Below are 15,890 nucleotides of genomic sequence, written 5' to 3'. Positions count from 1 at the left end.
CATCCAAGATTCCCTAAAGGTTAAGGCAGCGTTAGCATTCATTTTGAAAGGAATAGAATATAGGTAGCAAATATGTGATGCTGAGGCTTTATAAGGTAATGGTCAGACTGCAAGGAGTATTGTGAGCAGTTTTAGCCCCTTATCTAGAAAAGGAGGTGTTTGCATTAGAAAAGCTCTAGGGAAGATTCCCGAGAATAATTCTGGAAATAGAAGAGTCAATGTATGAGGAGTGTTTTAAGGCTGTGGGTCTGGTTTAGAAGAATTAAGTGGGCGGGGTGGGGGTGTCTCATTGAAACCTATTGGATTTTGAAAGGCCTAGATAGAGTGGAAGTGGATGTTTCTGTGTGTGTGTGGGGGGTGGGGTGGGGTGTTGTGACCATGACCATGACCAGAGGACACAGACTCAGAATAGAGGGACATCCATTTAGAACAGAGATGCAGAGGAATTTTTGTAGCTAGAGTTAGTGAGTCTGTGGAATTAATTTCCGCAGGCAGTTATAAAGTCTAAGTCATTGGGTATATTTAAAGTGGAGCTTGATAGATTCTTGATTCGTGAGGGTGTCAAAGATTGCATAGGGAAAGGCAGGAGAATGGGGTTGTGAAGGATAATAAATGAGCCATGATGAAATGGCAGAGTAGACTTGATGGGCTGAATGGCCCAATTCTACTCAATGGTCTTTATTGTAGGTTCATACATAGCCTCCCAGTATGCTTCCTTGTCAGTACTTATTCCAAGAAGTATAGTATAAGAAATAGGTGCAATGTTACATTTTATCATTTACAGTTCCTAGATTTGTTAAAAAACCAAATACTGAAGAGATAAATGGATATGGAGGATCTGAATGTGTAGAATAGCATCTGAATTGATTGCCTTCTTGTGCCACTGACAATAATAGTTACCATGACTTCAAATTGTAAATTGGACTAGGTCTTGCTGTCTAAATAAATCTAACAAATGGTGCTACGTGCCTGCTATTATTTATGGAAGAACAATGTAGGAATTTTTAAAAATGACATTAAACATTAAACATAGTAGTGTTTGACCAAGACATGAGTGCACTCTGGCTTAAAAATTCATTATTGTTTGAGCGACATGGTAAACAGACAAAATGTGTCAGATCAATACTAGCTTTGGCAGTGGACCTATGAATGGAAATTGTTATTGCATTGGGCACTAATGGATAGACCTAACTTCTCTTTGCTGTTTCCCTCCCATATGAATTGGGTAGAAGATGTAGAAGAGGTCTATAGACATAACACAAAGAGTCTTAGACACTCTCCTTGAAAGGGTAATTGAAAAAAAAACCTGTGTGAGTGCTTTGGAGAAGTGCCAAGAAAGGAGATTAGTTTAAAGGATAGTTTGGCTGGTTTGGCCATGTAATAGGCAGGAAGGCATCTTTTTTTGCAAACTTCTATGATAGCACAGTCAAAGATGAGTTGCACCATTTGAAATTGCAGAAGGGCTAAATAACAATTGTCCTTTTTCCTGGGCACCCTGCACCCTAAAGCATTTTGGAAATGACTAAATTAACCATTTCACAATACAAAGGTGAAATAAAAATTTTAAAGCTACTCGAGCTATCTCTCAAATCCCATGAAGTGAAGTTAAATCTAAGTATTGCAATGTTATGTAACCTCAGATGAACAAATCCATAGTTCAAAGCAAAAAACTCTAAAAGCTGGTGTTTGTATCGAGTTACAATAATATGAGCTTTGTGAAAATGTCTTCTTGCACTTGAGTATTTTTATTTGATTTTGAATGTGCTGAATTTGGGCATCAAGTGCTCCAGAGAAAATTCAACTCTTTTTACAAGCATATTGGTTCTAATAGTTGTTAATGTCTGTCAAACATCCTTGTGTGGATATTAGATTTCACAGGTACAGTGCTTTTCTACTTTTTAACTTCAATTTTTTGGTAATTTTTAAAAAAAGTTTTGAGAACTTTGTATTGAGAAGAGCTGAATAGTGCAAAATTTTTGTTTTTGCTTTTTTACTTAATTGAACATTCAATTCACTTCCCATTTAATTCCCATTTTGGTCAGTATTTAATGTTCAGTTTTTAATTTTTAAATCTAATTGCTGGTCTATTCACTTGGCATCCAGGTAGCACAATTTGCATTCCCTCAGTAATTTGTGGGTAAGTGCATTTTTCTTGAATGGTACGAGGGCATAACTAACACAGTTTTCCCTGTTGCAACATATTTGGGTTGGCTAGAGGGGTGCATTGGCTCGCCTTGAGTTTCTGATGAAGGTTCTTTCACTTTATGAAAATGTGCAGTAGAATTTGGGCAACTTGTGGCCTGGAAGAAAAATTGGATATTCATTCTTCCTTTGCTAATTAGTTAAAAAATATAGCCATGGAAGCAAGCTGATTGGGTTGTTAGGAAAGTGTATGGCCTGTTGACTTTCATCTGTTGGGGGATTGAGTTCAAGAGCCGCGAGATAATGCTGCAGCTTTAAAACCCTAGTTAGGCCACACTGGGAGAATTGTGTTCATTTTGGTTGCCTCATTATATGTAGGAAGTAGAGGCCATAAGACCATGAGACAGAGCAGAATAGACCAATCAGCCCATTGAGTCTGCTCTGCAATTCCATCATGGGTGATTTATCCTCTCTCTCAACCCCATTCTCCTGCTTTCTCCCTGTATTTTTTGATACTCTTACTAATCAAGAACCTATCAGACACTACTTGAAATATACCCAGTGACTCAGCCTCTAAAGCTGTCCGTGGTAATGAATTCCACAGATTCATTACCTTTTGACCGAAGAAATTTCTCTTTATCTCTGTTCTAAATGAACATCCTTATATTCTGAGGCTGTGACCTCTGGTCCGAGACTCCTCTACTACAGGAAACATCATCTTCACATCCACTCTATCTAACGCTTTCAATATTTATAAATTTCAATGAGATCCCCTCAATCTTCTTAAAACCCAGTAAAAGTACAGGCCAAGAGGCATTACATATTATTTATATCACATATTATAATCCTCATGAAATGAATATCAACATTGCATTTGCCTTCTGCACCATTGACTCAACTGGCAAGTTAATCTTTAGGGAGTCCAATACAAGGACTCTCAACTCTTTTTGCACCTCTGATTTCTGAATTTTCTTTCGAGTTAGAAAATAGTCTAGGCCTTTATTCCTTCTACCTACGTGGATGGTCATATACTTACCTACACTGTATTCCATCTGTCAGTTCTTTGCTCATCCTCTAATCTGTCTGCAGACTCCGTGCTTCCGCAACGCTATCTTTATCTTTCCACAAACTTGGCCACAAAGCCATCAATTCTGTCATCCATGTCATTGACATATAATGTGAAAAGAAGAGGTCCCAAAACTGACTCTTCTGGAACACCACTGAAAGTTGAATTCTTATTCCTTTCAAGATTTAAGATCCAGAGTTTCAAAGTGCATTTATTATCTAAGTCTGTATGCAGTATATAACCCTGAGATTAGTCTTCCCACAGACAGCCATGAAACAAGGAAAACCATGGAACCCATTCAAAGAAAAACATCAACAACCTCCTCCCCCAAAACACACTTAAAAAAAATTGTGCAAGTGGCAAAAAAATAGCAAAAGCACAGACACTGAATATAAAACACCAACCCACAAAGTCATCAGAAAAGTCCAGGCATATTTAGTTCAGCATATTTCAGTTCAAACTAGTGCTCTGTCATTTGTTATGTTCAGACTATCCCAATCAAAAAGACACAAAAAAAGAACACCAAGAAACCAGAAACACATTATAATGTAAACGACAGACTCCACAAACCACATTGATTCAAGCTCGCACAAGACCGAAGACTTTGGCACCGTCCTCCTGCAGCATCAAGGGACAGAGAGTGACTATTCCAACTCAGGGGCCTTCCTCCAGGAGCAGCAAGCGAGAGGGAGAGAGAGATTGTCACATGCAGACACCTTCCTCCAGGAGCAGCGAGTGAGAGGGAGAGAGAGATTGTCACATGCACACACCTTCCTCCAGTAGCAGCGAGTGAGAGGGAGAGAGAGATTGTCACATGCAGACACCTTCCTCCAGTAGCAGCAAGCGAGAGGGAGAGAGAGATTGTCACATGCAGACACCTTCCTCCAGGAGCAGCGAGTGAGAGGGAGAGAGAGATTGTCACATGCAGACACCTTCCTCCAGTAGCAGCGAGTGAGAGGGAGAGAGAGATTGTCACATGCAGACACCTTCCTCCAGTAGCAGCAAGCGAGAGGGAGAGAGAGATTGTCACATGCAGACACCTTCCTCCAGGAGCAGCGAGTGAGAGAGAGAGAGAGATTGTCACATGCAGACACCTTCCTCCAGGAGCAGCGAGTGAGAGGGAGAGAGAGATTGTCACATGCAGACACCTTCCTCCAGTAGCAGCAAGCGAGAGGCTGATAGACGGCACTGAACACTTGCTTGCCTTCTGCTCTTGCTCTGATGATTTCAAACTAACTCGAAGCTTTAATCAGCGAGATTGGGGAGAAATAGATTCGATAATGGCTTTGTGGCCTCTTGGCCTTAAGGCAGCACGCTTTGCTTGAAACCTCACCGAACACCCTCAGGGACAGCAAAATGCCAGATCACTCAGTCAGCCCAAAAACACACCGCCAAAATGATCCCAGGCTCCAACAGTAGCGAGACCACACTTAAAAGAAAAAAGAAGATATGATAGAAGTAGTTTCGAGAACTGTCTGATTGATGTCACCCTTGGTCGCATTATTCACTGGTGCCTTCTTCCCTTTCTAAACATTTTGTTATTTTATTTATTCCAGAGACTTTTGTACCTTCCTGCACTCTCTTCCCTTTTACTTTATTCTCACTTTGCCAAACTGTTGAACCCACCCCCTTGCTATTTAGCTTAAAGATACATTTCAACCCATCTCACTGACTGTAATTTTGCCCTATCCTTCCTCATGGTTTCACTGCTACACACTGCATCTATTTACATACATACATACTGATGCACCATCAATAACTCACACTGAGACGTAAGGCGAGATATCGGCTTTTATTGACTGGAAGAAGGAACCAGGAGTGAGTGTCCATCATACTATGTCCTGGAGACTGAGGCTGAGCATCAGGCCTGTGGGAGGAGCCACAGGAGCAGTCAGCAGGGGGCGTGTCCAGACAGGCACATAGTTCACCACATTCACCCCCCCTTTGTTTGAAAGAGTCCCCATGTGGCGAAGTTTCTTACAAGTCAAGTCTATCAGGCGGTCGAATCTGTCGCTGCGATCTACGTAGCACCGGCTGTGATCGCATGGATGCCGGCAACATTGGTGATTGCACAGGGGACGGAGGTTGCGCTTGTTCCTGCCTACTAGGCGCCGGTGATCCCTTACGCATGTGTGAGGCGCCTGGTATAAATGCGTACGAAACGCCCGGTATACAAGTGTCGTGAGGAGTCTGTGTAGGGCCTGGTGAGTACGGTGTCACCTCTGGTGCAGGGTTCATAGTTACCGGAGAGCCTTCAGGGTAGTGGTCTGCTGCACCTGCGGGTGCCAGGTCGCGGATGGAGACCGTGTCCTCCCGCCCATAAGGTAAGACCACGTAAGCATACTGGGGGTTCGCATGTAGAAGGTGAACCCTCTCCACCAGCGGGGAGTATTTATTGCTCCTCACATGTTTCTGGAGCAGCACTGGCCCCGGGGATGTCAGCCAAACTGGTAGGGTGGTCCCAGTGACAGACTTCCTGGGAAAAGAGAATAGGCGTTTGTGAGGGATGGCATTGGTGGATGTACATAACAGAGAGCGGATAGAGTGCAGTGCCTCAGGGAGGACCTCCTGCCATCGAGAGACCGGCAACCCTTTTGACTTAAGGGCTAAAAGTGTGGCCTTCCACACTGTGGCATTCTCCCGCTCCACCTGGCCATTACCCCGGGGATTATAACTCATGGTCCGACTGGTAGCAATGCCCCTAGCTAGCAAGTACTGGCGCAGCTCCTCACTCATAAAGGAGGACCCTCTATCACTGTGGATATAGCAGGGATACCCAAACAGAGTGAAGAGCTGGCGCAGGGCTTTTATGTCGGACATGGCAGTGGTGTCAGGGCAGGGGATGGCAAAGGGGAACCGTGAGTACTCGTCGATAACACTGAGAAAATAGACATTGCGGTCAGTGGAGGGAAGGGGGCCCTTAAAGTCAACACTCAGTCGTTCAAAAGGGCGGGTGGCCTTGACAAGTTGTGCCGTGTCAGGACGGTAGAAGTGCGGTTTGCACTCAGCGCAAATTTGGCAGTCCTTGGTCATCGTCCTGATGTCCTCCAGGGAGTATGGCAGGTTCCGAGCTTTCACAAAATGGTAAAATCAGGTGACCCCCGGATGGCAAAGTTGTGCATGAAGGGTGTACAGCTGGTCGAGCTGTGTGCTAGCACATGTTCCCCGGGATAGGGCATCAGGGGGCTCATTGAGTCTGCCAGGCCGGTACAGGATATCATAGGTGTAGGTGGAGAGTTCTATTCTCCACCGCAAAATCTTATCATTTTTGATTTTGCCCCGCTGTTGGTTGCTGAACAGGAACGCAACCGAGCGCTGGTCGGTCAGCAAGGTGAACCTTTTGCCGGCGAGATAGTGCCTCCAGTGCCTAACAGCCTCCACTATGGCCTGGGCTTCTTTCTCCACCGCAGAGTGCCGAATTTCGGAGCCTTGGAGGGTGCGAGAAAAGAATGCTACTGGTCTGCCTTCCTGATTGAGGGTAGCAGCCAGAGCGAAATCGGAGGCATCACACTCCACTTGGAAGGGAGCGGTCTCGTCCACCGCATGCATCGTAGCTTTGGCAATGTCCTCTTTAATGCAGCTGAAGGCCGCGCGGGCCTCAGTAGAGAGGGGAAACGAGGTAGACTTGACCAGGGGGCGTGCCTTGTCTGCTTAATGGGGGGCCCATTGGGCGTAATAGGAAAAAAAACCCAGGCACCGTCTGAGGGCCTTGAGAGTGGTGGAAAGAGGGAGTTCTAACAGGGGGCGCATACGTTCGGGATCAGGGCCAATAACCCCGTTTTCCATGACATACCCAAGTATAGCAAGGCGGGTGGTTCCAAACACACACTTGTCCCTGTTATAAGTAAGGTTCAGAGCTGCGGCCACTTGGAGAGATCGTTGGAGGTTGGCGTCGTGATCTGGCCTGTCGTGACCACAGATGGTGATGTTATCCAGATAGGGAAATGTGGCCTGCAGTTGGTACTGGTCCACCATCCGGTCCATTTCCCTCTGGAAGACAGAGACACCATTCGTGACACCGAAAGGGACGCGCAGGAAGTGATAGAGCCTGCCGCCCGCCTCGAAGGCGGTGTAGGGGCGGTCCTCTGGGCAGATGGGGAGCTGGTGATAAGCGGATTTCAGATCTATTGTCGAGTACACCTTGTACTGAGCAATCTGGTTGACCATATCCGCGATGTGGGGAAGGGGGTACGCGTCAAGCTGCGTAAACCTATTGATGGTTTGACTATAGTCCACCACCATCCTATTTTTCTGCCCAGTCCGAACAACAACCACCTGGGCCCTCCAAGGGCTTGAGCTTGGCTCAATGATCCCCTCCCTGAGCAGCCGCTGCACCTCCGACTGAATGAAGGCCCTGTCCCCCGCACTGTACCTCCTGCTTTTAGTTGCCACAGGCTTACAGTCAGGGGTCAGGTTGGCGAACAGCGGTGGGGGAGGGACCTTGAGAGTGGAGAGGCTGCAAGTGGTGTTGGTAGCGCAGCTGTCGGCCTGGTTCTGGATGGGATGTGTGTGCCCATGTGTGTGTGTGGTCAGTAGCGGGATATGTGAAGAAGTCCCACAAAACTGAGGATTCCTGACAGTGAGTGGTGGGAGGGGCCCGTCGTATACCATAGTCACACTTTCGAGATGGCTCTGGAAGTCCAGCCCCAATAGCACAGGTGCGCACAGTTTAGGCATGACCAGCAGCTCAAAGTTCCGATATTCTGTGCCTTGCACCACCAAAGTCACTACACAACCCGCCCGGATGTCTGCGGACTGCGACCCAGAAGCCAAATGGAACCTCCGACTTACCGGCCGCGTTGCGAGTCCGCAGCGTTGCACTGTGTCCGGGTGAATAAAACTCCCAGTGCTGCCCGTGTCAAACAGGCATCTAGTCCTGTGCCCCTCCACCCGGATGTCCATCATGGACCTTGCAAGCTGGTGTGGGGCGCTTTGATCGAGGGTTATGGTGGCCAGAGTTGAATCGCCGTCGGGGTACCCGGTCAGCATCGGAGGGCCGGGGGCGGGGCATGTTGACGTCAACAAAGATGGCCGCTCACATCCGGGGTACCCGGTAAGCATCGGAGGGTCGGGGGCGGGGCGTGCTGACGCCGACAAAGATGGCCGCCCACATCTGGGCATGCAAAATGGCGGCCCCCAAGTTTCACCCGCAGCGCTGCACTCCGCTCGCAGTTTAGACTTACAGACCTTGGCGAAATGGCCCCGCTTTCTGCAGCTGGAGCAGGTTGCTTCTCGCGCTGGACAGCGTTGTTGAGGGTGTTTTTTATGGCCGCAGAAATAACAAAGCACGGGCTTCTGACGGGCCACAGCTGTGGTCAGGGTCGGGGAGCTCGTGGAATCGCGACTGGCAGCGGCGAATTCGCTCCCGGGAGCCGGCGGTGGCGGGGTCTGAGGAGTCCACGGAACCGGCAGGGAATCGTGCGACTGGACAGCGTCAGCATTATGCAAAGCAGCTTCCAGAGCGTTGGCCTTCTCGATCACCGAGCGTAAGGTAAGGTCGGCATTTTCCAGCAGTCGCTGGCGCATGTACACTGACCTCAGTCCCGTCACAAAGGCGTCTCGCACCAGCAGCTCCGCATGCTGTTCTGCCGTGAGCGTCTTGCAGTCGCAAGCTCGGACGAGTGTCTGTAGTGCTCGGAGAAACTCAGCGCACGATTCGCCAGGCCGCTGTCGCCGGGTAGCTAAACGATGTCTTGCGTAGACGGTGTTCACCGGCCGCAGGTACTGTCTTTTGGGGGCGTTCCAGTGCCCCATCGTAGGTCGGCAGGTCCCGGATAATGGAGTAAACTTTGGGGGTGACCCTCGAGAGTAGGATTCTGTGCATAACGGCGGGTTCAGTTGCACGAACCTCCTCCAAGTATGATTGGAAGCATGCAAGCCAGTGTTCAAAAGCAAGAGCTGCGTCAGGGTCTTGAGGGTCCAAATCCAACCGGTCCGGACGCAAAACGGTTTCCATGTTTTAAAACTTCCAGTCAATAAAATTGATGCACCATCAATAACTCACACTGAGACGTAAGGCGAGATATCGGCTTTTATTGACTGGAAGAAGGAACCAGGAGTGAGTGTCCATCATACTATGTCCTGGAGACTGAGGCCGAGCATCAGGCCTGTGGGAGGAGCCACAGGAGCAGTCAGCAGGGGGCGTGTCCAGACAGGCACATAGTTCACCACACATACCAACTGTCCCATCCTCTGCTCTATCACTCCAGTTATCATCCTCTTGCCAAATAATTTAAAACCCTTCCCAACAGCACTCGCGGATCTGACTGCTATGATAATTGTCCCCCTGAAATACAGATGTAGTTTGTCCTTTTTATACAGGTCATGCCTTCACCAGAAGATACCCTAATGATCCACAAAATGCAAAACCCTGCCCCACTAACCAATTCCTCAGCTACTCTTTCAACTGCCAAATCATCCTATTGCTTGCCTCACTGGTGCATGGCACAAGTAGTAATCTAGGAATTACTACCCTTGAAGTCCTGATTTTCAACTTTCTACCTGGATCCCGATATTCTCAATTTAGAGCCACATCTCCTTTTTCTACCTGTGCTGCATGTAATGTAGCATGAATTCTGGCTGTTCACCCTCCCCATTTAAAACGCTGTGGACTGGATCTGAGATGTCCCTGACCCTGATATTTGGGAGCCAATGTACCATCCAGGTGTCTCTTTCATGCTCTGTCTGCTCCTGTAACTATTGAATTTCCTATCACCTTTTCACTTCTCTACTTCCCCCCAGCCTTCTCTCCCAAATCACAGAGCCAGATCCAGTGCAAGAGACCTGGTCATTGCAGCTTTCCTCTGATAGATCACCACCCCCTCCAAACAGTATCCAAAACAGGGGTACTCTGCACTGATTGCCCGTTTTCTTTCCCTCTCGACAGCCATACAGCTGAACGTTTTGAGTGGGGGGAGGGAGGTGGTTGGAATTATTAGTCATTAAAATTTTTTGAAGATTGATTTCAAAAAGTTTTGCCCAAAATGTAGCCACTTAAATTTAGAATACATTTCAGAGTAATTCTGTAAACGAATTAATCCTAAAATAAAAAATTGGTAAGCTGTTATTGGTTTTCATTTTCAGGCAACCATTTATTATGAGGAAAATTTTCTTTTGAGTAATTTCTTCTTTTTAGAAAGGCTGGAGGCAGAAGAGACAGAAAAGAATATTATGCATTTGATATCAATTTCAGTTTGCTCTGATTGTTTTTCTTTTCTTTTCTTCATAATGCTGTTTTGAGATCACAAAACCATGACACATAGGAGTAGAATTAGGTTATTCATTCCATTGAGTCTGCTCTGCCAATCCATTATGGCTGTCACCTAGTCACCTTTCACATTTGAAAATAATGTCGCCTAAGAACAGGTGAAAATCCTTCTGTTTTGCTTAGGGATTTGTGTCATTCACCTGAATTTCAAGATATGATGGGTAGGCTTGAATTAGAATTCTGATGTGCTTCTGCAACGCTACTTACATTTGTTATCGCGGAACCACACTCGTGTAATAAATGTTCAAGTCCTGGGGTGTTTGAGTACTTACTGTTAACTGTGCTAAGATGCTACTTCAAAAATTTTATTTATTGATTTATTATATTAATTTTATTTTGTAGATGCAGAAAGCATATCAATGTTTAAGGTAGAACAAGTCCAATGGCATTTTTAAGACTGTATTTACACTTTGAGCTCAATATCTTTCCTATGATAGATATGGAATGTTTTGCCTTTTTATACAACATGTTCTTCGTAAAACTCATATTTTATTTAAAAATAGTTATTAGAGCTTATTTAGGCATTTCTAGGATGTAATTTCAAAATAAAAAGGTGAGCTCATGATCATCCTGAACCTTGTGACCTACTACCACCAGAGCACAGTGGGGAGAAAACTTGCTGTCCCACCATCACTAAGTGGTGCCCCAGAAACAAGATGGGTATATTTTAGACCATAGGACAGTAAGACTGCAAGATATAGAAGCAGAATTAGGCTTTTGGCCTATCGAGTTTGTTCCACCATTCAATCATGTCTGATTTATTTTCCCTCTCAGCCACATTCTCCTGCCTCCTCCATATAACTTTTGATGCCCTTACTAATCAAGAACCTATTAACCTCCACTTTAAATATACCCAATGACTTGTCCTCCACAACTGTCTGTGGCAATGAATTTCACAACTTACCATACTCTGGATGAAGAAATGACTCCTCATCACTGTTCTAAAGGGATGCACTTCTATTCTGAAGATGTGCCCTCTGCTCCTCGACTACCCCACTGCTGGAAACCTCCAATCCAATCCATATCCACTATATCTAGGCCTTTTGCTATCTAAATGAGACATCCCGCTCCTTCATTCATTAAAACTCTAGCGAGCACAGGGCCAGAGCCATCAAACGTTCTTAGTATATTAAACCTTTCATTCTTGGGATCATTGTCGTGGATCTTCTCTGGACCCTCTCAATGCTAACACTTCCTTTCTTAGATAATTATCCTAAAACTGCTTACCGTACGTATTCCAACTGTGGTCTGACCAATTCCCTATAAAGTATCAGTATTACATCCTTGCTTTTATGTTTTATAACACCACAAGAAGACATAGGAGCAGAATTAGACCATTCAGCCCATTGAGACTACTCCACCATTTGTCATGGTTGATCCATTCTTAACTCCATTCTCCTGTGTTTGTTCCATAACCTCTCACACCCTGATTGATCAAGAACCAGTAAACCTCCACCTCAAATTCACACAGCCACCTGGCCTCAAAAGCCAAATGTGGCAACTAATTCACCACAGATGCATCATCATCTGGCTAAAGAAATTCCTCCACATCTCTGGTCTAAATGAGCATCCCTCTGTTTAGAGTCTGGGGCCTCTGGTCCTAGACTTCCCCAACCAAGGAAACATTTCCTTTATATCCACTTTTTCTGTGCCTTATTACATTTGATAGGTTTTCATGAAATCACCCCTCATCCTTCTAAATTCCAGTGAGTACAGGTCCAGTGCCTTCAGTCACTGCTCATATGATAACTCTTTCAACCCTGGAATCATTCTCGTGAACCTCCTCTGAACCCTCTCCAGTGTCAGTATATCCTTTCTTACATAAGGGCTCTAAGATGCTCACAATACTCCAAGTGAGGCCTCACCAGTGCTTGAAACAGCTTCAGCATTATGTCCTTGCTTTTATATTCTAGTCTTGAAATGAATGCTAACATTGCATTTACCTTCCTCACCAACAATTCAACCAGCAAATTAAGTTTTAAGGAATCCTGTACAAGGACTCCCAAATCCTTGCTTCTCAGATTTTTGAGTTTCCTTCCTATTTAGAAAATAGTCTATGTTTTATTCCTTCTACCAAAGTGCATGACCATACACTTCCTGAGACAGAATTCTATCTGCCCCCTCTTTACACAGTCTCCTAATCCAAATCCTTCTGCAGCCTCTCTGTTTCCTCAACACTACTCACTCATCTATCTATCTTCATATCATCTGCAAACTTTGCCACAAAGCCATCAATTTCATCATGCAAATTCATTGACATTTAAAGTAAAAAGAAACGTTCTCAACACAGACCCCTGTGGAACACCATTAGTCACCAGCAGGCAATCCAAAAAAGATCCCATTATTCCCATTCTTTGCCTCCTGTCAATCAGCCAATGTTCTATCCATGCAAATAATTTTCCTGTAAAACCATGGTCGCTTACTATTTTTAGCAGCCTAACTTGTGTGGCGTCTTGCCAAAGGCCTTCTAAAAATGCAAGTACACAACATCCACTGACTCTCCTTATCTATCTTGCTTGTAATTTCCTCAAAAAATTCCAAAGTTTTACAGGAAACATTTTCCTTTAAGGAAAAACAAGCTGGAGGAACTCAGCAGTTTGTCCGTGTTGATTTGACCACAGCATCTGCAGTGTACTTTGTGTAATCTTTAAGGAAAGCTTGCTGACTTTGGCCTATTTTGTCTGAAAACCTTGAAACCGCATCCTTAACAATTGACTCCAACATCTTCACAACCACTGAGATCAGACTAACTGCCCTATCATTTCCTTTCTTCTGTCTCCTTCCCTTCTTGAAGAATGGAGTGGCATTTTCTATTTTCCTGTAGTCCAGAATCATGCAAGACTCTATTGATTATTGAAAGATCATTATTAATGCCTCCCCAATCTCTTCAGCTACAGTCTTAAAACCCTGGGGTGTAGTCCATCTGGTCCTGGTGATTTATCTACCTTCAGACCTTTCAGTTTCTCAAGCACCATCTCCCTAGTAATAGCAACTAAACTCACTTCTGCCCTCGGGAAAAACCTAGCTACAAAGCCATCAGTTCCATTATCCAAATTATTGATATACAGTATAATATGATAAAAGCAGTCCTAATATCAAATCTTGCACAGCTCCACAAGTCACGGGCAGCCAACCAGAAAAGGAAAATAATTTTTAATAACAGACTGGTTTGATGAGGGTTTGCATTTATTAAGTAGCATTATATTTACACACAGGTTGAGGAGATCATATTTAAGTGACTAAATTCTAATTGTGTCAAGCTACCTTGGTAACAATTTGGCAACTGGTGAAGTTCACTCCAGTAAATTTGCAAAGCTGACTAATTATTTTTAAGTTACTTTAATACACAACTTGAACCTACTGCAACTGAGGGCATCTTAACAGGATGTAAAATAATTACATGTATAGTCATCTCAATAGTAAAGTTCATTCTTTAATGAATATGATCTCATCTTGTCATCACAAAGGAAATACTGGATTAATAATTTTCTTCAACATGAGAGCTTTGCACTCTGAAGAATCCTCAGTAGGCAACATGTTATGAAGGCTGGAAATGGTCACCAAATATGGTTTTTGCCTAATCATGACACCTTTTAATGCATATTATATTTGGGGCACCATACAGACATTCTAAATAGAGTCATTCAGAATAGAAGCAGGCTGTTTGGCTCATCTGCTCTATGCAGACTGTGTTGCTCAGTGAGCTAGTTACATCTGTCAGCATTTTGCCTTTGGCCTTCTAAACCGTTCCCATTCGTGAACTTATCTAGGTGGCATTTTAATATTTGCTAGTGAGCCTGCCTCAACTGTTACTTCTGGCAACTCATACACATCACCCTTCGTGTGTAGAAGCTGTCTCTTTTAAATCTCTTCCTTTTGATGTTAAGCCTCTGCCTTGTTTTTAGTAGATCTTCCCTGGGGGAAAAGTACTATGTGTTTTCACCCTTTCTAAGCCCTTCATGATCATATCTACCTCTGAGGGGTTGACTCACAATCTCCTACCTTGTAGTGAATTCATTTTATTTTTTGAATTTAATGAGATACAGCACAGAGTCGGCCCTTCTGGCACTTTGAGCCATGCTGCCCAGCAATTCCCCAATTTAATCCTAGACTAATCATGGGGCAATTTACAATGACCAATTAACCTACCAACCAGTATGACTTTGGAACGTGGGAGGAAACCAATACGTTCATGGGAAAATGTACAAACTCCTTACAGGCAGCGGTGGGAATTGAACCCGGGTCACTGGTACTGTAAAGCCTTGTGCTAACCACTGTGCTGCCGTGCCGCCCCAAGTTCAGTGCCCAATTCTGCAACCATTTCTTGTACCTCAGGCTCCCAAATCCAGACAATATCCTGGTAAAACTTTTTGACACTCTCTAATTTAAAACATTTTGCTACAACACAGAGACCAAATCTGTGCACATTGCTCCAAGCGCAGCCTCACTTGAATCTTTTATAACTGCACCATAATTTCCCATCTCCTATAGTCAGTGCCCTGACTGATGAAGACCAGTTGTCAAAGGCCTTCTTCGTCACCCTATCTACTTACAACAGCACCTTCAGTAAATAACCAACAAAGAATTTTCGAAATCTGAGATGATACTGTGTAGAAATCTAGGATCAAGTCCATTTTAATGTAAATGCCATTCCATTCTTCAAAATACCCCACTGTTTAATTGCATAGTTAAGAAATTCAGTGAAACCATCAACTTTAATTCTAAGACATTAGAGAGGCTGAACATGCTAGAAATCTGGATCAACACACAAAATGCTGGAGGAACTCAATGGATCAGGCAGCATCTGTGGAGGAAATAGAGCAATCGATATTGTGGGCAGAGATCCTCAGTCCTAATGAAGGGTCTTGGCTTAAAACGTTAGCTATTCATTGTTACAGCAAAGGAACAGACCCATTCTGTCATAGTTGGCACCAGCACGAACTGGAACTAATACCATCTAGCTTCACATCGTTTTGCTGAAATCTTGCATGTTCATGTGAGATTATTGCGTCCATTTTCAGCAAACCCCCACTACCCCTATTCCACCCCAGGTACCTGCCATTCAATATTATTAAACTTGCCTCTCACATATCCTTAAACTTTTCCCCCACTCACCTTGTAGTCGTCAAGTCACTTTTTATTGTCATTTCGACCATAACTGCTGGTACAGTACACAGTAAAAACGAGACAACATTTTTTTCAGGTTTTTTCATGTTATATGACACAGTACAAAAACTAGACTGAACTATGTAAAAAAAACACAGAAAAAAACTACATTAGACTACAGACCTACACAGAACTGCATAAAGTGCACAAAACAGTGCAGGCATTATAAGAAATAATAAACAAGACAATAGGGCAGTAAGGTGTCAGTCCAGGCTCTGGGTATTGAGGAGTCTGATAGCTTGTGGGGAA

The 15,890-nt window shown here is 44.5% G+C and overlaps 2 protein-coding genes across 10 annotated transcripts in view; one reads left to right on the top strand and one right to left on the bottom strand.

Moving 5' to 3' along the window:
- slc23a1 (solute carrier family 23 member 1) overlaps positions 1-15,890 on the top strand; it is a 243,339-nt gene that overhangs the window by 212,024 nt on the left and 15,425 nt on the right. The window lies entirely within an intron of this gene.
- Positions 6,851-9,287, bottom strand: LOC132405151 (uncharacterized). Its single transcript, XM_059989853.1, has 2 exons — positions 8,000-9,287; positions 6,851-7,198 (listed from the first exon to the last, which is right to left on the bottom strand). Exons 1-2 carry the CDS (start codon positions 8,960-8,962, stop codon positions 6,860-6,862), a joined length of 1,302 nt encoding a protein of 433 aa, XP_059845836.1. The 5' UTR covers positions 8,963-9,287; the 3' UTR covers positions 6,851-6,859.

This window comes from Hypanus sabinus, chromosome 15 (genome assembly GCF_030144855.1).
Source record: "Hypanus sabinus isolate sHypSab1 chromosome 15, sHypSab1.hap1, whole genome shotgun sequence".
Lineage (NCBI taxonomy): Eukaryota > Metazoa > Chordata > Chondrichthyes > Myliobatiformes > Dasyatidae > Hypanus > Hypanus sabinus.
The sequence above is the reverse complement of the archived record's forward strand: the minus strand, read 5'-3'. Positions and strand labels throughout refer to the sequence as shown.